We start from the raw sequence: 18,580 nt of genomic DNA on the forward strand, positions 1-18,580 counted from the left end.
GAAAATATAGAAATACGCGCGCGTACATGTTTACAAATTACATAAAGCATTCGTATAAGCTACGAAGTAGTATAGTAATAGTATCATCTCGTTGTATTAAAAGTCGAACGTAATTTTCAAGTGAGATAAAGCGAATAATGGCTCTTCTTTGGCCGTTAGAACGATCGAGATTAAATATATAGTTAAAGAATGGACCGGTGAAGTATTATACCGTTGCACGTACATAGATACATATATATATTATATATATATATTATATATATAACGTATGTACGTACATATATATATATATAATACATATACATACATATATATATAGATACATACTCGTTATAAATGCCACTTAAAAACTTTAGATTTCTCTCAGCTAACCGACGACCTTCGGTGAACGAAGAGTGCTTTGCTCTTTCGATCACGTCCTACGCGAACGCAACAAAGAGCGCCTAGGTATAATCGAGAAAAGTTTTTCGAGAGGAAATCTTTGTGTGTGTGCGCGTGCGCGCGTGTATGTTTGTATACTACTCTCTTCTATTCTTCTCCAACGAGCATCATTTCGATCCCAGTCAGTATCGACGATCTAACGCGGCTCTTTTTTTCCGAATAAAAACAAGAAAACCACAAATGGAGTTAGGAGCAAAATCTTGTTGATGCCTAGTGTATTGGTGGATGAAAGAAAGAATGGGAGGGGAAGAAAAAAAGAAAACAAAAAACAAAAAAAAAGAGTCGATTCGCGACACTCGCCAAGTCACGAAGAAGTGTGTATGTGCGGTGGGAGGGGAGGGGGAGGAAAGTTAAGCGTCCTTCTAAGTGAACGTAATCTCCCTAGTTAAGAGATTAGTAAACAGAAAATCGCGGAATGGCATCGTAAATATTTGCCTACCATTGCGTCGAGATGATCGCAAACAAGGAAAGCAAGTATAAAAAGTTAGGGTAAGAAGATTAAGTGAGAAAGAAAAAAAAAGAAAGAGAGAGAGAAATTAGTGATGCCAAAAGTGTGTTGCTTCTTTTCTTTAATTAAATTTTACAATCGATGATGAGATTCAATCAAAGTTTCGCTCTATTTTCTTATTGAATTCGACATTTGCTTATCATAATTTGTACGTTATACATAAATATGTGCATGTATACATGCATACATAACGTATCATTGCGTATGTCATTCCTTTGGACTCTTAACAAGACGCCTTTTCTCGCCTTCCTCTCGCGTCAAAAGAATTTTATCCGACGCGATCGAAGCAAGAGCGAAAGAGAAAAAGAGAGGGAGAAGGAGAGAGAGAGAGAAAAAAAAAGAAAGAAAAAAAAAGAAAAACAAAAAAGAAAACACGAGTGCATATAAAGTGCATCTCAAACGTATCAATAATATACGATGTTATCGAAAGATGAGCAACGTATATAAATGACGGTTGATTATCTATAATTATAATAAAAAAATTTTGGATAGAGAAAAAAATATGATATTTCTTTTTTTACCTCGTAAGACGAATGTCAACAAAGCCAACGGGACGGTGAATGTATGCGGCTCCATCGGGCACGGCGGGTGTCACAGACTCCGACGCGTGTAAAATCTCTCCTCTTCTCTCTCTCTCTCTCTCTCTCTCTCTCTCTTCCACCCCGTTGTACTTTCTTTCACGCAATCTCTCCACATTCACACGTTTGCCCCGTCCTGTCGATTACGGTACACATTTCTCGTTAGAACGAGTGGACTCATCGTCCAACGTGTGTCAAAATCACAAATCTCGCGATATTAAACCTCACCATTGTCGCAAGACGAACGACGATCCGCTTCTGGCACGATCACGGCGGAACATGGCTAACGGACGTCTGTACACCTCCGCATTGCCTCGAGTCCACGGACGATCTGACCTAGCCGACGCCATTTTGTGGGACGAACCGCGATCGAAGCACCATGTGCCGGCACGCCACAATACGATCGTACTATTTCACGCGCCGCTATTAAATTTGAATTCTTCTTTGTGTCTATTCGATGAATGTAGTTTTGTTAGAATCAAATTATCTTCTTGACTTGAACTTTCTTAATAATATTCTTATAAATATTGATTATTCGATATTTATTATCTATTCTTTGTTTTGTAGAAATAGCATATTTTTGTTTCTGTAATATCAAAATAAAATAAATTGAAAAGAAAATTTTCTTACGATCATAATTTTGTTATTTATGAATAAAATAGCTATGTTAGTTCGTTTAACATCAATATGCAAAATATTAATTGGAAAAAAAATTATTTTTATATGTCTTATATAAATAACATTAAAATGCGTAGATGGCTGTTGAGTTGCGTTCAAATTCGTTCAGATGTATGAGACCTTCATGGCTACCGTAAGCATCTTATAGTAATCTTAGGTTATGTTCAGTGCGTCGAGAGAAAAAAGACAAATCAACGTTTATGTTGTCGTATCGTTTGATTTAATTTTTTTAAAGAAATATACGGTGAGTCATGCTGCGAAAATATATTTTACTGATAATGAATTTTTTTCAAAGTTATTATACATATTATATTAACTAAGCATTATTGTACAATGTTTCGAAATTTCATTTTTCTCTGATTGTAGTGACGTGTATGAAAAATATGTACACATTATATCAATTGGTTTTGATTCATTTTATTTTTAACGAAAAAAAGGTTTAAAAAGGATTAATAATTTTATTGAAGGTAATATAACTCACTAAAATGTCAGGAGGAATGTTATACGGAGGAGATGAAATTGGAGCCTTAGTATTTGACTTAGGACATCATTCTTTGCGAGTTGGATATGCTCAGGAGGATACGCCAAAGGCTGAAATACCAGCAGTGGTAGGTATAGGAGAAGATGCAAATAGTACAGCTACCAAAACCGAACCTATGGACATTGATGATAAAAAACCAGATAGCAATATTACACAATCAGGGACCAAATATTACATCGACACAACGATTCTTCATGTCCCACGTAAAAATATGGAAGTTGTAAGCTATATGAAGGATGGTATGATCGAAGATTGGGATCATTTTGAAAAAGTAATAGTCCTATACGTTTGATACACTGTATATTGTTGTATAATTTCATATGCATATGAAATTATTTAACTTTAAGTCAATTATTTACTATATAGGTATTGGATTATACATACTCTAAGGTTATTCAATCCGATGCAGAATATCATCCGGTATTATTTTCTGAATCTCCATGGAATGTGCGTAGTAAAAGAGAAAAATTAACTGAATTAATGTTTGAAAAATATAATGTACCAGCATATTTTCTTGTAAAAAATGCTGTACTAGCTGCATTTGCAAATGGCAGAGCAACTGGTATCGTTGTTGATAGTGGTGCAACTCATACTTCTGCTGTACCTGTTCAAGATGGTTTTGTATTAACGCAAGCTATTGTAAAATCTCCTCTTGGCGGAGATTATATAAGTATGCAATGTAGACAATTTTTGCAGGTATAAAAATCCTTTTATTCCTTTTGAATATTATTAATTATGAAAAAGAAATAATTGTTTTTCTTAAATAAAAATAGGACAATGACATTGATTTGTCACCCTCTTACATGGTGGGCAGTAAAGAAGTAGTAAAAGATCATGATAAACCACGATGGGTGAAAAAGAAGGGCTTACCTGAAGTTACTAAATCCTGGCATAATTACATGGTAAAGAAACTTATTCAGGATTTTCAAGCTACTGTATTACAAGTTTCAGAAACACCGTACGATGAAAAAATAGTCTCTACAATACCCTCTGTACAATACGAATTTCCCACTGGTTATCATCAGGTAATTTTCTGAAATGAAATGATTCATTATTGAAATAATTATAACGAATTATGTGATATTTTAGGATTTTGGAAGTGAACGATTCCGCATACCAGAAGCATTATTTGATCCTAGTATGGTTCAAATGCGTGGTGGAATGGTTGGCAATACTATGTTAGGTGTAGGTCATATTGTTACAACTAGTGTTGGCATGTGCGATGTAGATGTAAGACCAGCACTTTACGGTAGTGTAGTTGTTACTGGTGGCAATTCATTTATACAGGTAAAATTGTCTTCATTAATAGATCATTGATATATCGCCGGGATAAAAAGTTCTTTGTATGATTTAATTTGAATTATTTTTTATCAAGGGTTTCCCCGAGCGTCTTAATAGAGATCTATCTATGAGAATACCATCCAGTATGAGATTAAAATTAATAAGTGCAAATGGTTGTGCAGAACGAAGATTTGGAGCGTGGATTGGAGGTTCAATATTAGCTTCGATAGGTACGTTTCAACAAATGTGGATATCCAGTCAAGAATATGAAGAAAGTGGTAAAAATCAAGTGGAAAGAAAATGTCCTTGAATTTGTATTACATGTAATTACTCATTTTTTCATAAAGTTGTATTTGTACAGTACGTTTTGCACAATTAATCCTAGCCATTGGTTAAAGATGTAAAAACAATGAAGATAGAGTTACTTCTTTTATTTATAACAAATACACGATGCATGTGCGAGAATTTTATAAATTTTAATGTATACAAAATATATTAAAGTTTTTATAAAGACCTACCTTAAAAGGCTGTGTGGTTTACAATTAAATAGTAGTTTCTATTCCACAGTTCTTTTGCCTTTGTACTTTCTTTAAACATGAAAGAGGCTGTATCTCGATCAAAGTCAATTTTTATAATAGAGTGTAATTATTCTTTTGTTCTGTATATACCCTGCATGTAAGTACAAGGCAGGTCTAGAAAACTATTAAGAAAACATGGTATTTTTAAGTGATTGTAGATACCAGGAAATCATTAATCATTCTCAATATTTTTTTCATCTAAAGTCTCTCTCATATTGATTTGTTAATTTACTGACTTATCAGAATATAGAATATAGAGGTTTGAAAAGGCTCTTGAAATAAATATCAAATAATTATCAAAACATTTCTGAGAATATAATTTTTCTTATGGCCCCTATTAAAGGGTGTATATACCAAATATTTTATTCATGATTAATGATCAAGTATTAATAATGATCACACATAAAAGTAGACCTTTCCATTTATCCTGTTTTAGCTATTCTGTAAAACTACCTTTCTAAAATAAAAAAAAAACTATAACAATAACTTTGTGTATAAAGTATTTAATACAAAATTTTATATCAAGTGGCCTGTCAAACAATCTACAAAATAAAATATTATTAATAATTTGCAATGGATATTGAACATTATGTATCTATAAATAAGAAAATTTTACAAATGGTTGGATTTTATCCAAAAAATAAAATGAGGAGTTTTTTCTGTATATTATGCATGTTTCCTATTATTATACCACAAATAATACAAATTTATCAAGATTGGAACGATTTAAATATAGTTCTAGAAATCAGGTCTGTATAAAGAGCAAATTTAAGTTGATATATTTGAAAGAATTAAATTTAAAAATTGAAAAGATATTAAAAAAAAATGGTTTATATCAATTAATATCATTGTTATATAGTTCAGTATTACTCATGATATTACTTGGTATGTCAAAAACACTAGTATGTACTGTAAATAGTTCTAATGTGGAAATTCTTATTAATTTCTTATTAACGGATTTTTGGCAATCTGCAATAAATAACTTATTTTATAGAAACCTAGAAAAATATGCAATGTAAGTAACTAGATACAAATAATTGATAAAAAGTAATATTGCACAAATGAAAAGTAAAAATTATAATTATATGTACATTCCATTTTTACAGACAAGCTAAAAATATTACAAAAGGATATTTGTTTTTAATATTTAATGTCTTGGTAGTATTTTTCACATTACCATTGATTGATGTATTTATTCTAAAATATAAAGGAATGGTTGGAAATAATTCCAACTATTTTCCTTTTATGGCATTATATCCTGATTCCTTTTATGAATTCCCACTCTATGAGGTAAGTTTGATAAATTAAGATAAAACTATAATATCAAACATTATGGACAATTCTAATAAATTATATGTTTATAAAATTAACAGGTAGTTTACGTCTCTCAGATGATAGCAACTTCTATTTGTGGTCTTCTTTTACTTGCGATAGATACTTTGATAGCCACAGCTGTAATTCACACATGTGGTCATTTTGTAACATTGCAAAAAAGTCTAAATAATATAAATAAAAGTTGTAACCTGGTATAATTTGGATTATTTTAATGTGATATATTAAAACAAATTACATATACAGAAATTTAGCTTAAACAAGTAATAATTATTTTAGGCGTATCAACTTCGGTATCAACGAAAGAGCTCGAAAAAAATTATAAAAAATATAAAATATCAATTATTGCGAAATATTAAGTATCATCATATAATCCTTCGGTAATTAACATTTTATATAAATTTAAACATGCACGTAAATATTATTAAAACAAATTATTGTAGATTTTGCGAAATTATGGAAAAAAATTTTAGTCTAATATTATTTTTGCAAACTATATCTAGTAGTCTGATAATCTGTCTAGTAGGCATACAAGTCAGTAATGTAAGTATAAAAAAAATTAATATATTATTTATAAAATATATATACTAATATTTTTACACATATTACAATTATGATACATTTGTAGAGTGGTTTAACAGATGGTACTAAATCAATGAAATACTTTTCCTATTTAATCATGGCACTATCTCAATTGTTATTGTTTTGTTTTCCTGGTGATCAACTGATCTATCAGGTAATAAAAAAAGCTTAAAAAAGTATATATTATTTTTACAAATGTCATTATATCATATAACAGAGTTCTATGGTTAGTAAAACTATATATTCCATTGAGTGGTATCAGACATCTGTTCCAATAAAGTCTGAAGTATGTATGATGATATTACGGAGTCAAAAACCAAGTTACATAACAGCTGGAAAATTTTATGTGATGCATTTAGAAAATTTTAATGCGGTATAAATTTTCAAATGCCTTTTTAGTTTTCTCATATATGATCTTAAAATATTTCTTTATACATACATTATTCAGCTTTGAAATTTAATCGTCTAATGAATTTTTGCACAATTTACAGATTTTGAATACTTCTCTTTCATATTTTATGGTTCTTAAGAATTTTAACGCATAGGATAATAATGTATAAAAAGCCTTGTACATAATAACTCACAGGTACTGTTAAATATTACATATATGCTCCCCATCCAAAATACATTTGGCAGAGATTATCTATATTCATAGCTTCTAAAATTAGATGATTAGTTTGTCCTTCAACACTAAGATTTAAAGCAATATTTTCTAATTTTTTTCCTTGAGAACGGACTAAACCTTTTAAACGTTGTTCAATATTTTTTATATGTTCTACTGCCTAAAAAAAAGAAAAAAAGAAAAAAAGAAGAAATAAGAAAAAAAAAACAAAATTAATTATTTGTTCTTTATAATAATAAGTAATATTTTTAAAAAAGAACTTTAAAATGCAAATACCTTTTCGTTAGTTTTCTCTCCAGCTTCTCCTACTTGATTCTTATTCCAGCTAACTAATGGATCATATACAAACGGAGTAAGTACACTTAATAACGTACTCGATCGTTGCCTTAAGACTCTCATAGTTATTTGACAGGCACGTCTAAATGGACCTTCTACTTTTAATGGACCCATAGCATCGACCATATTATGTGTTAAACGAAAAGGTACTCTTTCTGGCCAATCTAATAGTTCACCCTAAAAATATATATAGAAAATATATCTTTGAAAAATTTATCGAATAGAATGATATATGCATATTATATATATATATATATATATATATATGATACGATTATTTACCCGATTAAATAAACAACTAAAATCAACGTGAACACAATCACCACATTTAGAGTCAAATAATATGTTTTCTCCGTGACGATCTCCAAGTCCAAGAATATATCCTACCATTGACATAACAGCAGTAGTCCTAATATATGCAGTACGAGCCTCGTACCTATTAAAAAAAAAAAAAAAAAAAAAAAAAAAAAAAAAAAAAAATTACGCAATTTCAAGCATTAACTATTAAAAGAAGTACAATAAAGTTAAGCGAAATATAAATATAATTGCACTCTACCATCCATAAGGATCAGGAAATGTGAGACGAAACCAATCTCCGAGAACTGGAGGATGACGTGGTAGTAATTTATTAAGAAATATATATCTCTTCTTTTCTAATGGATCTTTTAAAGCTAAAACCACATATGAAATATTCAATTAAAATGTATATAAAAATGTATATACAAATTTTATTTCGATTACTTACAACACAAAAGAGATTTTAATTCTCTACTTGTAACAGCTATACCCCTTTCTCTATATAAGTTAATAAGAATAGGACGAAAACCAACTAAATTGGGTACCCACTCAATAAAACCACACTCTTCATTTAGCGGTACAACACTCTGTTAATAATAATGAAAATTATAAATAGTCATTATTTATCATTTCCAAATAATATATTATACTTACATAGGTTCTTATATAAAGTCTTCTCTGTCGTGATTCTGGATCTTTTTGAAGATACTTATTTACAATATCATTAAATTCCATCAGTCTGAAATCTCTTCTTAAATCATCTTTCGGTTTGCACATGAAAAGATAATTTTTACCATCCGATCCTTTCAATTCAATACGACGTGGTCTTTGAAGAGATTGCATAACAACAACCTTTTCCTCTATTCCCGCAATGTGGACACATTCTCTATATTCAAATAAATATAAAAAGTATAAATCCAGTCTTTACATACAATCTTTACATCTTTACTTTTAATACATAACAGTACAATCTTTTCCTATATTACATATACTTACGAAGAAAATGGATGATGATGCTCGACAGAAGTATCTTTAGAAGGTAAAATAAATTGCCGAAATTTCGTTGCCGGGATCATAATCGGACTAAAATCTGTATTTGAAAACATTCGTGGTAAATTTCGTGATAATTGACTAACTGTTGTGTTCATTATTCCCTGTTAATCAATAAATAATATTTTATGTGTGTGTGTGTGTGTGAGCGTGTGTTATTATTATTAAAAAATTATCATAATATTAAATATATATATATATTTCAATATTCTAAACTTACATCAGGTATATTTTTATTAGACAGCTCAATTAATTTTTCCCAAAGTTTATTAAAATCCTTGATAAGTTTAGTCATTTCTAGTGTTTTCAATTGGGAATGATTTAAAATTTCTTGGCATCTTCTTTGTCGTATAGGATATGAAGACTATTTTCAAATAATATAATTTTTATATAAGAGTAAAAATAATTTTTTAGAATAATAATGAGAATTGTCATATAATTACATTAATAACCGAGGCCATCATCCATAAACAATGTTGTGGATACGCGACAATTAATTTAACCAAAAGAGTACAAAGTGTTTTTTGAACTTCTACAGAAGGATGACAAATTCTAGATACAAGTTGACTAAATGCTGTGAGCCACATAAATATTGGTAATCTTTCTTGATATGCATCTACAAGATAAATAAAAAAGAAAAAATAATATTACGTTGTCCTCGCGTTACTATTTTTCTTATTATAAATTATTATCATTACCCATAATTTTAGTCATCTTTAATAAACAATCTTGACGTAACTTATCATTCTCGACTTGTCCATATTGACTACTACGAGTAGCTACACGTGAAGCAAAGTCTAACCAAATAGTTAACATTTTAGGCATTGACTGATGAATGTATTTGCAACCATACTGAAGTGATTTACCATAATAATTCATCATATGGACTTGTAATTCTCTAAAACAATAACATTTGATAATCTTCAATATACGTATATAAGATAATATTATATTATGGTTATTATATTATCTTACCGTCCTTTTATGTCTTTTTCTTCATCAGACATTCTATTAACAACAGATTCGTAATATTGAGCACAAGCAAGTAAACTTTTTTCCCATGCTCTCCAAACTTCAATAGCTTCCTTATAATTGCAAATACTAACATCTGTATCCACATTAAGTGTTTCATCATTATATTTAGCAAAGAGAAGTTTTGCCTGAAAATAATGATACGTTATTATACAAAAGAATGAGATATAATATTTCTTTTAATATATAGTATTCATTATTTTTTTTTTCTTTTTTCATTTTTTATAATCTAAAAACCTTGGCACATTGCTTTCTTTCTTCAACACATTCTCCTGGCGGCATCTGTTTATAAAAAGAAGATGGTTTGAAGCAATTTGAAAAACATCGTTTTAAAGTTGTGAAAGCTTCTTCTTGACATCCTTTTTGCCAATATAATTGAGCTTGTTCTATGTATAGTTCTTGAGATGGACAAGAATCACCAGCAGACAAAATGTACATATATGATTGTTGATGTAAGCCAGCCCTAAAAAAGAAAAAGATAATGTTCGATGTTAAAGAAGAAATATATAATATTTTAACGAAAAAAAATATATTTGCGCTTATCAAATGAAATATACTTTCTAGCAATTTTTGCACTCTTCAACCAAATTTTGCCAATTTCTCGTTTAAGCTCTAGATTTTCTGTACCACTCGTTTTAGCCTGTAATTTTACAGCTAAATCTAATGTGGCTCTGCGCATACCAAGAACAAATTCTATTCCGCGTGATGTTCGTATAAGTTGACCACGTTTATCCCATTCTTCCAATATCAATGGAACTTGTTTTACATCAGTCATCATCAAAGAAGCTGCTTTATCGAATTCATTAAGTACATGTAATCTAAAAAAAATAAAAAAAAAAATAAAAAAATAAAAAAAAAAAATAAAATAAAAAGATTAAAAGATTTTAAGAAAAATACTATTTTGATGCAATTAGATATTCAAAAGACTTACTTCATAATACATGAATACGTTTGTTGATATCCTCCTGGACGTGAAGCAACTTCTAACAGCGATAATAATTTTTTTTTTATAATAGAAAAATCTGGCTTAATTCCTCGTTCAAAATCTTCCAACAACATGTCCTTTATATTTTTTTGTGATGCATTGTCGAGATGAGTGACTTGAGCAAGTCTCCAAAAAGGTTCATTATCAATTATCAATGGCTCTAATTCAGGCCTATTATAATAAAAAAAAATATAATATATCTGTAAATTACATCATATCTTTCAATTTTATTACCTGCTGCTTAATATACCCTCTGTAATATTTTTTGCTGTAAAAGGCTGATCAAGACCCAAGTAACAATGGATCATACCTTGTAAATATTTAGATTTAACAACTTCCTTTTGCGCAAGTCTTTCGTAGCATGTAGCTGCATCCTTTAAATTAAAATATCATATAATATGCACGCACGCACGTACATATGTACGCATGCACGCATACAATAAAAATATTTGTTATACCTGCAATTGTCCACTAACTTCATGTGCTAATACCAATTGTTGTAATGTGGGTGTTTGATCTTGAGTTGCTAGAATACCAGAAACTCCATCTGGCTCATCAAGTTGAGCATATATTTTCTATAATAAAAAGGATATAAATTATTGCGTACAATGAAAATCTTTTGATATAGAAAAATGCAATAATTTATTTACTGCAAGTAATCCCCCTTCTGTTGTTTCTGATAATCCTTTACCACTAGAAGCCATATGTTGTTCCAAGTACATTAAAGCACGATGATATTCGTGTGATTGATAGCAACCTTCTGCTATCACTAAAGTATCCAGTTTCGAACAGAATGCTATTTCAATGAAAATATTAAATAATTTAATATTTATTTAAATTCTGTAAAAATATATACTTTCTGTTATATTAAATCATTCTTACTTTCTACTGATTTAAATTTTTCATCCTGAAATAATCTTCGTTCTCTAAGCCATCGTTGTAGATGATCCAATATCGAAAATACAATTTGAGAACAACGCGTACGTCTAGCTTCATCAGAAATTCGTTTATCATCTATTTTCGTACTGTAGTCGTATCGAAGAGGCCGATAGTTAACAAGTTCCTGATCAAGAGTAGGCTGTATTCTAACATTAATTACAGCTAATATTTCTTCTCTCAATTTATTATGTATTTCTTCCGTTTCATTTGAAACTATGTAAGCTAATAGAAAAAATATATCCAATTATATATATGGTATAATAAACGATCACAAATATAAAGATATCACATAACTCACAGACTATATGAGGTAGAGCAAATATCATTGTTTTTATATCACGCTTGAATGCTGGTCTACAAGCATGTAAGACGTTACTTAAGGTTTCATGATTTAAATTATTTGACATACTACATAGCCAATTATATGCCCACTTTCCCACAGAAGATCCTGCTTCAGAGCTATAAGAAATATTTTAATTATTTATTTTAGCTATACAGTTATTTATCCGATATAGACGTACCCATAAACAGGATGAGGAAATTCGATAATGTCGTTTACTACTGTTATTTTATAATGCGATGTTAGAAAAGGAAAGATTATTTGTTGCGTTGTTAAAGGTAAATTATTCCATAATTCACTGTTTTTACCTTCTGGTCTTATATCGTATGCTTTTAATATTTCCTAAAAATATAATGTAAATTTCCGAATTTGGTAATTATTAATAATAATTGTTTTTAATTATTAATAATAATAGTTGTTTAATAATAATTTACATACCTGTATAGCAAGTGAAAAACAATCCATACTCTGAGTACTGTTTTGCATTTGGAAAGCACGAACATTTTCAAAAAGCATTGCACAAGCAAATTCTTCATTCATATCAAATATGAATTTACTATCTTCCCTGGAAATAATTCTTCGAGGAAGAAGACTTGGTTCAATAGCACCTAATTCCCCAAGACATTCTCCATATAAAATACGAATATTATCATCCTTTTCTTGACATCCCATAAGTAAAGTATCTAAAAGCTTTATAAGAGAAAAATTTATTCCCATCATTTGGTTTACTTATTTGTTAAGTAATATCATAGAACTAGAAATTAATATACCTCAACAATTAATGGATGTACATCTGTATCGCTTAATATCATTTTATTAAGTTCTATTCTATGTTCTGCCAAAAATTTCTGCAGATATACCAATGCCCTCATACGAACTTCATCCGTTTCGTGAGTAATTCGTTTAAGCCATAATTTCAGATTTTTACCAAATTCGCATGGTCTAAAATTCAGAAAGGGCTTTGAACAAAAATTGTTTCTTTTTTATTAAGCAGATAAATAAATATATATTACTTACTGTGCTTCTAAAATATGTTTTTTAACAATAGCTGATATATGACTTGAAACTTTCATATCATCAATAAAAAACAAATCCGATATAAATTTTGAAATGTTATTGTTTTCATGAAATAAAAATTCTAACATTTCATTTACTTTTATAGAATAATTTTCTAATAATGGTATCATAGAAACACATATAGTTGGTAATAATGGGCCAAGATCTTCCATTGGCATACTAAAATTAAAAATTATTATTTAAATTGCAAATAATTATATTTAATTAATAGTTCATTAATTATTATAAACATACTTGTGAATAAAGGCATCCCATGCATCACATACTAAGGGTCCAAAGGTAGGTCTTTTAAATCCTAATGAAACGCGCAATGTTGCTAAAATTTTATACCTAAGTGGCGCAACATGCTCTGCACCCATGTATCGCATTAATGTCGATAATGAAGCCAATGCACATTTTTGAGTATATTCATCTGATTTAGGACCAAGATTGACGTCATATTTGACTAATATACCATGTAGTCTCAGTTTCAGGTAAGCGACCTAATGCAAAATAATAAATAAATTTACATATTATGTAAAATAATATTCATTCATTTACTTAATAATATAAAAATAAAATTACTTACTATTCTTTCATGTGTACTAAAATCTGGTCTTGTAGTGCCATCATAGTCTGATATTATACGTAAAAAGCCAATAATTTTTTCAGGTGACTCATAAAATTTTAACATCAAATCTTCAAATATACCCTATTTTTAATATGAAAATAAATGAACATTCATGAAAATACATTCATGAAATACATTCATGAAAGAAGAATATTAATAATATTACAAAAGTATTTCTTACCACAAAAGAATCCCTTGTTAATTCTGAAATGCTGATTTTAGTCAATTTTGATACATATTTTAAACATTCTATTCCAGTACTCAATGGCAGATTTAGAAATGAATAACTGCAAATATGCTAAACACAATACAATAATATACATAAGTTTTATATCAGAGAAGCTTTTAAAAAGATTTAAATATTTATGTGATATTTTACATACTGGAAAATATTCAATCAACATTTGTTTCTCGTCTACAGACAATAATTCGGCCATATCTTGTAAAAGACAAATTACTTTTGGTGTTTGAAGTATAAGAGAAAGTAAGTAACATACTGCATGATAACCATCTTTCCTTAGTAATTCACGTGATCCATGATACCCAACGCATTTAGCAACGCGATGTACTGAAGTTGCAATATTATAAGAATTCTCAAGGTAATTAAAAACTGCTCGTTGCATTATTAACTATAAAAATATTCATATAAATATTGTAATAAAGATTGAATATATAGAAACTTATATTTTAATAATGTTATTACTGTGAGAAAAAATTTTTTGTATCTAATGTACAGCATCTTCGGTGTTATATTAAGAAAAGAAGCGATATCTTGATAAATAACTACAGCAGAAGCCACATTTGCAGGTGATGAATTTGGATGAAGTATAGTAACAAAAAGTAAATTAATAATTCTTCTTTCTGTCACGTATAATGGAACACTAAAATCATAAATATAAATTATTAATAATAAAATTATGTTACACTTATTGATTTTTATAGATTCAAATTGTATTTAGTTCTATACCATGCAAAGTTTTTTGCAGCATTAAGTAATGTATTATGTAAACAATAATTGGAAGTATCTAGTGCAACGATTAATGTTTCAACCATAAAATTAATCACAAAATCCACGAATTTTTCTAACTCTGTTGGTATCCTATCTAATAAGCATTCTCCAGTTCTCTTCAATATATCAATTCGAATATTTAATACTTGTCCTATTGTTATGGCGAAGTTTGATCTTATTTCTACATTTTCATCTTGCATATAAGGCAACCAAAGCTGTGTTATTGTATTGCTGCTAAATGATTTCATATGCTTTGTAAAAGACATAAAATTTTTCGATAAACTTAAACGCACTTTAGGAGATCTCGATGTTAATAATTTGAAGTATTGACTCAACAGCTGATCATATTGTTTGTCTATAAAACATGATTCTAAATATTTATCTTTATCAAAATTATTTACACTTTTAGTACAATATTTACATTCTATATTGTTACTAATTATCTGTGCTATATCCCTGAAAGAAAAAAATATTTATTTTATTTTAATATATAATAATATTATAATAATATAAGAAAAAATTATATAATATCAGTACCTGACTACGTCAAAGCCACCTGATAAAAAACAAGCAATGTGACCTAATGTTTTTGCTAAAGTCTCTTGAATTAGTTCATTGGTTGAGAATAAAGCAGGCTTTAAAATAAATTCAGAGATATCTTCTAATTTTATTTTTGAATTTTTCATTAATGTAATGCTGCTGCTACAAATTACAAAAATATATAATTATAAGAACAATGTATATAACGCTATTCTATTTTAAATATATGAATTTATTTCTACATAAAATACTTACTTTATACCTATAATAGCCAGTTGAAGTTCATTGTTTATAATAAATGTACGTATTAGATATAATCTATTTTCTTTTTTACCATGTCCACATATTGTCATGAAACATTTCGCTTTCATTTCATTATTAAGAGATTTGAGAGTCTCCATACCTGTTTGATTTATTTCTGCTGTTTCTTTTATATTCTTCATAAATGGTAATGTTAGTATTGATTCAATCAAATCTTTGTTAGATTCATTATGAATCATTACACACATTATGCTTCTCAAAATAATTTCTTTCAATTCATGTTTACCAAAATTAAGTTCGTATATTAGTTTCTTTAATATAACATTTAAATCATCTTTATATAAAATAACATCGATATTTTGTTCAATAATCCAGTGTTGTAACAAGCAAGAACCATGTAAAATGTATAACATATCATTATATCTATTAGTTTGCACGGCAGCATTTAATTCTTGTTTAAACAAAAACCATGCTTCATTGACTTCCTCTAAATTTACATTATTAGTTATTGAATCATTGTATCTGATTCCAAAGTAAATATAACACATAAAAACTGAAATAAATTCCTAAAAAAAAAATATATATATACATAATAAATCTATATCGTATTTATAAAACATATTGGATTTTAGAGATAATTCTACTAACCGGACAATTGCGAAAATATTTGATAAACTTTTTAGCTTCAAAAGAAGTACATGATCTTGGTTCTAAAATTAAATATTCTTTAATTTTTTGACAAATTTCTATTTTCAATGGTTTTAGTGCTTCCTGTTCCACTTCAGCCACTGATTGTAAAAATAATAATAAATAAGTAACAATGTAAAGTAATGAGTAATAATATGTATTAAACTATATATATTTAAATTTAATAAAAACTCACATATGAATTCATGCTCTAAAAGATTAATTATTTCAAAGCACAAAGTAGTAAGATTTGTTGATGCTACTAACATATGAATAAGTTGTAATAACGTTTTAATATATTGATTGAGAGCTTCAATTGTCAATTGTCCATAATTTATCCATATTGGAATAGTTTTTATAATTTCAGTAGTATAAATAATTAATGTTGATGCATACTTAAAAAACATACATTTTTAGATTAAATTGATGCAAGACATATATGAATTCATATAGATATTAAATAATTAAAGTTACATACTTGATTTGTTGAATTACAAATTTCTATAAGTTGTGGAGAAAGTTCTAAGATATTTAATTTTATATCTGGAGCAGATCTTACGATAGTTCCTATAAAAATATTCCCAAGTTTTTCTTGATCCCATGTAGATATTCCTGATTTATTAATAATCTATATAGTAGAAATTCACATGAACATAAAAATATACAAAAATAAAGAGACTAATTTATTTATTATATGCGATATATTATAATTTAAATTACCTCCAATATAGATCTCTGTACAGATGTAACAAAATTAATTTTCAAAGTTACTGGGTATGTTGAAAGATCTAAGTCTGGTATACAATTATCAATTATTATAAAATTACGCAGTATTATTTCATCATTTTCTTTAGCATGTACATAGAATCCGTTTAGTTCTGCATGAAGAATAAGTAGAAATAAAAGACAAACTATATTGTTATATAACTGTAATAAAAGTTGTTAATAAATACCTTCAAGTATAGATAAATATATCATGCTTATTTTTGTAAATGTAATACTATGATGTGCCGATAATATTCTAAGCATACATGCTTGTACTTCTATACTTTTCATAAGGACATCATTGCTTAATGGATTCCCTATTATATAAAACATTGCTCCAAAAAGCCATGTTGTAAATGCTGGAAAATAAAATGATGTAATGAAAATATGGTCAATATATTTCAAGTTAATAACATATATAAATATATTTAATTACCTTCATATTGTACATATAAGTTGTCATCATATGGAATCACATTGTAAGGAGGAATTAAAACATTCCTTAAATTCAATGAACTTTTAAGAATTGATTCTAGTAGAGAGCATAGAATTTGTTCGGCTGTTACACTTTTGTAATCTGAGAAAATTGTAGTCACTGGACAATGAATAAATTTCCATAATGATTCTGCAACGCTATAAAATCATTTGTGTAAATACGATAGATCAAATTGGTTATATGATTTGTAAAAAGTTGTAAAAAGAAAAGCTAATTATTATTATTATTATTATTATTATTATTATTATTATTATTATTATTATTATTTTTATTGCAAATAATTATGAATATATTACCTAGTATTTTCTTGATATTCCGGTAAACTATCATCTTCATCCATCGTACGTTATATTTCATTTTTATACACAATAGTAATGAAATTAGGTTGCAATTTGTGTAAATTGCAATTAATCATTTCACATAATTTTAAGACATCGAATTAAGCGTTAAGAGCTTCATTATAATACAGCCTATAAATTAATAAATTGACTTATAACTTTATAAAACTCAATACTTTTGTCGTAAATGAATAAGATTGAACAGGTTCGTTCGTTAGGAATGTTTTTCGCGGTTATTCAAAAATAATCGCACAGGAGCGACATCTATAACACTATTTATCAAGATCCACTTAAATATATATATATATATATATATATATATATATATGTATATATATATATATGTATCTATAATATACAAATAGAAAAAATATTTTATTTAACGAATAAACACATATACAGTATATATTTTTAATTATTTTAATAAATTTATAATGTTTCATCATTTTAATATTTTTTTTCAACATTTAAATCTATTTGTTTATAATTAAATATACATTATGAGTGAAATAAACGAAGAAAAAATATTAGAAATTTAAAAATTTTTTATCTATCAAAGATTGACAGTAACCGAATTTATTCTCCTCTCAAGGAGAATGTATTATACACAAAGTATATAACATGTATATAAACTTTAAACGCGTTTAGAAAGCTTTTACTGTTGACAAGTTTAGGTC

At 28.0% G+C, this 18,580-nt stretch overlaps 4 protein-coding genes across 10 annotated transcripts in view; 2 read left to right on the forward strand and 2 right to left on the reverse strand.

Annotated features, from left to right (window-relative positions):
* The window catches only part of fra (neogenin protein frazzled), a 29,210-nt gene extending 27,260 nt beyond the window's left edge, over positions 1–1,950 (reverse strand). For 2 of the 5 annotated variants that reach the window (XM_035871413.2, XM_035871412.2), the window contains exon 1: positions 1,471–1,950. In XM_035871413.2, coding sequence (XP_035727306.1) covers positions 1,471–1,525 — 55 coding nt within the window. In that variant the 5' untranslated portion in view covers positions 1,526–1,950. The remainder of the gene's footprint in view (positions 1–1,470) is intronic. The other 3 variants (XM_035871410.2, XM_035871405.2, XM_085657224.1) reach the window with 2 other exon arrangements.
* Positions 795–4,519, forward strand: Bap55 (Brahma associated protein 55kD). Of its 3 annotated transcripts, none has more exons than XM_085657271.1 (6): positions 795–930; positions 2,673–3,017; positions 3,113–3,442; positions 3,520–3,771; positions 3,836–4,033; positions 4,122–4,519. In XM_085657271.1, exons 2-6 carry the CDS (start codon positions 2,691–2,693, stop codon positions 4,335–4,337), a joined length of 1,323 nt encoding a protein of 440 aa, XP_085513397.1. In that variant the 5' UTR covers positions 795–930; positions 2,673–2,690; the 3' UTR covers positions 4,338–4,519. The 3 variants fall into 3 exon arrangements, with proteins under 3 accessions (XP_085513397.1, XP_085513395.1, XP_035727308.1); XM_085657269.1 differs by lacking the exon at positions 795–930 and adding an exon at positions 2,238–2,449 and having other exon boundaries at positions 2,572–3,017; XM_035871415.2 differs by lacking the exon at positions 795–930 and adding an exon at positions 2,246–2,449 and having other exon boundaries at positions 4,122–4,513.
* Positions 4,520–5,166: 647 nt separating this feature from the next.
* LOC118443863 (odorant receptor 13a-like) lies at positions 5,167–6,901 on the forward strand. The gene is made up of 8 exons (XM_085657275.1): positions 5,167–5,354; positions 5,465–5,620; positions 5,712–5,899; positions 5,983–6,131; positions 6,217–6,317; positions 6,381–6,480; positions 6,566–6,673; positions 6,737–6,901. The coding sequence occupies exons 1-8, from the start codon at positions 5,179–5,181 to the stop codon at positions 6,896–6,898; spliced, it is 1,140 nt and encodes a 379-aa protein (XP_085513401.1). The 5' UTR covers positions 5,167–5,178; the 3' UTR covers positions 6,899–6,901.
* Positions 5,526–18,139, reverse strand: LOC118443843 (serine/threonine-protein kinase ATR). The gene is made up of 38 exons (XM_035871403.2): positions 17,862–18,139; positions 17,506–17,702; positions 17,258–17,428; positions 17,025–17,182; positions 16,783–16,932; positions 16,501–16,699; positions 16,266–16,405; positions 15,612–16,183; positions 15,354–15,518; positions 14,775–15,272; positions 14,511–14,688; positions 14,191–14,436; positions 13,989–14,105; positions 13,766–13,888; positions 13,432–13,679; positions 13,138–13,356; positions 12,891–13,062; positions 12,559–12,810; positions 12,302–12,462; positions 12,079–12,239; positions 11,724–12,002; positions 11,492–11,637; positions 11,300–11,416; positions 11,076–11,215; positions 10,788–11,012; positions 10,414–10,674; positions 10,094–10,319; positions 9,800–9,984; positions 9,523–9,722; positions 9,268–9,440; positions 9,045–9,188; positions 8,771–8,928; positions 8,429–8,660; positions 8,223–8,361; positions 8,034–8,148; positions 7,760–7,913; positions 7,418–7,654; positions 5,526–7,301 (listed from the first exon to the last, which is right to left on the reverse strand). Exons 1-38 carry the CDS (start codon positions 17,903–17,905, stop codon positions 7,119–7,121), a joined length of 7,485 nt encoding a protein of 2,494 aa, XP_035727296.1. The 5' UTR covers positions 17,906–18,139; the 3' UTR covers positions 5,526–7,118.
* Positions 18,140–18,580: the final 441 nt, after the last annotated feature.

Source organism: Vespa mandarinia, chromosome 1 (genome assembly GCF_050613455.1).
Source record: "Vespa mandarinia isolate Hongniang chromosome 1, ASM5061345v1, whole genome shotgun sequence".
NCBI classification, from domain to species: domain Eukaryota; kingdom Metazoa; phylum Arthropoda; class Insecta; order Hymenoptera; family Vespidae; genus Vespa; species Vespa mandarinia.

What these genes read in the sequence shown, in the direction of transcription:
- LOC118443863 (XM_085657275.1), top strand. Translation starts at nt 5,179, where the DNA reads ATGGATATTGAACATTATGTATCTATAAATAAGAAAATTTTACAAATG. An exon ending in AACCTAGAAAAATATGCAAT is followed by an intron (nt 5,621 to 5,711) that starts GTAAGTAACTAG and finishes CCATTTTTACAG; the next exon opens with ACAAGCTAAAAATATTACAA. An exon ending in TATCATCATATAATCCTTCG is followed by an intron (nt 6,318 to 6,380) that starts GTAATTAACATT and finishes AAATTATTGTAG; the next exon opens with ATTTTGCGAAATTATGGAAA.
- Bap55 (XM_085657271.1), top strand. Translation starts at nt 2,691, where the DNA reads ATGTCAGGAGGAATGTTATACGGAGGAGATGAAATTGGAGCCTTAGTA. An exon ending in ATTGGGATCATTTTGAAAAA is followed by an intron (nt 3,018 to 3,112) that starts GTAATAGTCCTA and finishes TTTACTATATAG; the next exon opens with GTATTGGATTATACATACTC. An exon ending in TTCCCACTGGTTATCATCAG is followed by an intron (nt 3,772 to 3,835) that starts GTAATTTTCTGA and finishes GTGATATTTTAG; the next exon opens with GATTTTGGAAGTGAACGATT.
- LOC118443843 (XM_035871403.2), bottom strand. Translation starts at nt 17,905, where the DNA reads ATGGATGAAGATGATAGTTTACCGGAATATCAAGAAAATACTAG. An exon ending in CTTATATGTACAATATGAAG is followed by an intron (nt 17,429 to 17,505) that starts GTAATTAAATAT and finishes TTTATTTTCCAG; the next exon opens with CATTTACAACATGGCTTTTT. An exon ending in TTTCCTGATCCTTATGGATG is followed by an intron (nt 7,914 to 8,033) that starts GTAGAGTGCAAT and finishes TTTTTTTAATAG; the next exon opens with GTACGAGGCTCGTACTGCAT.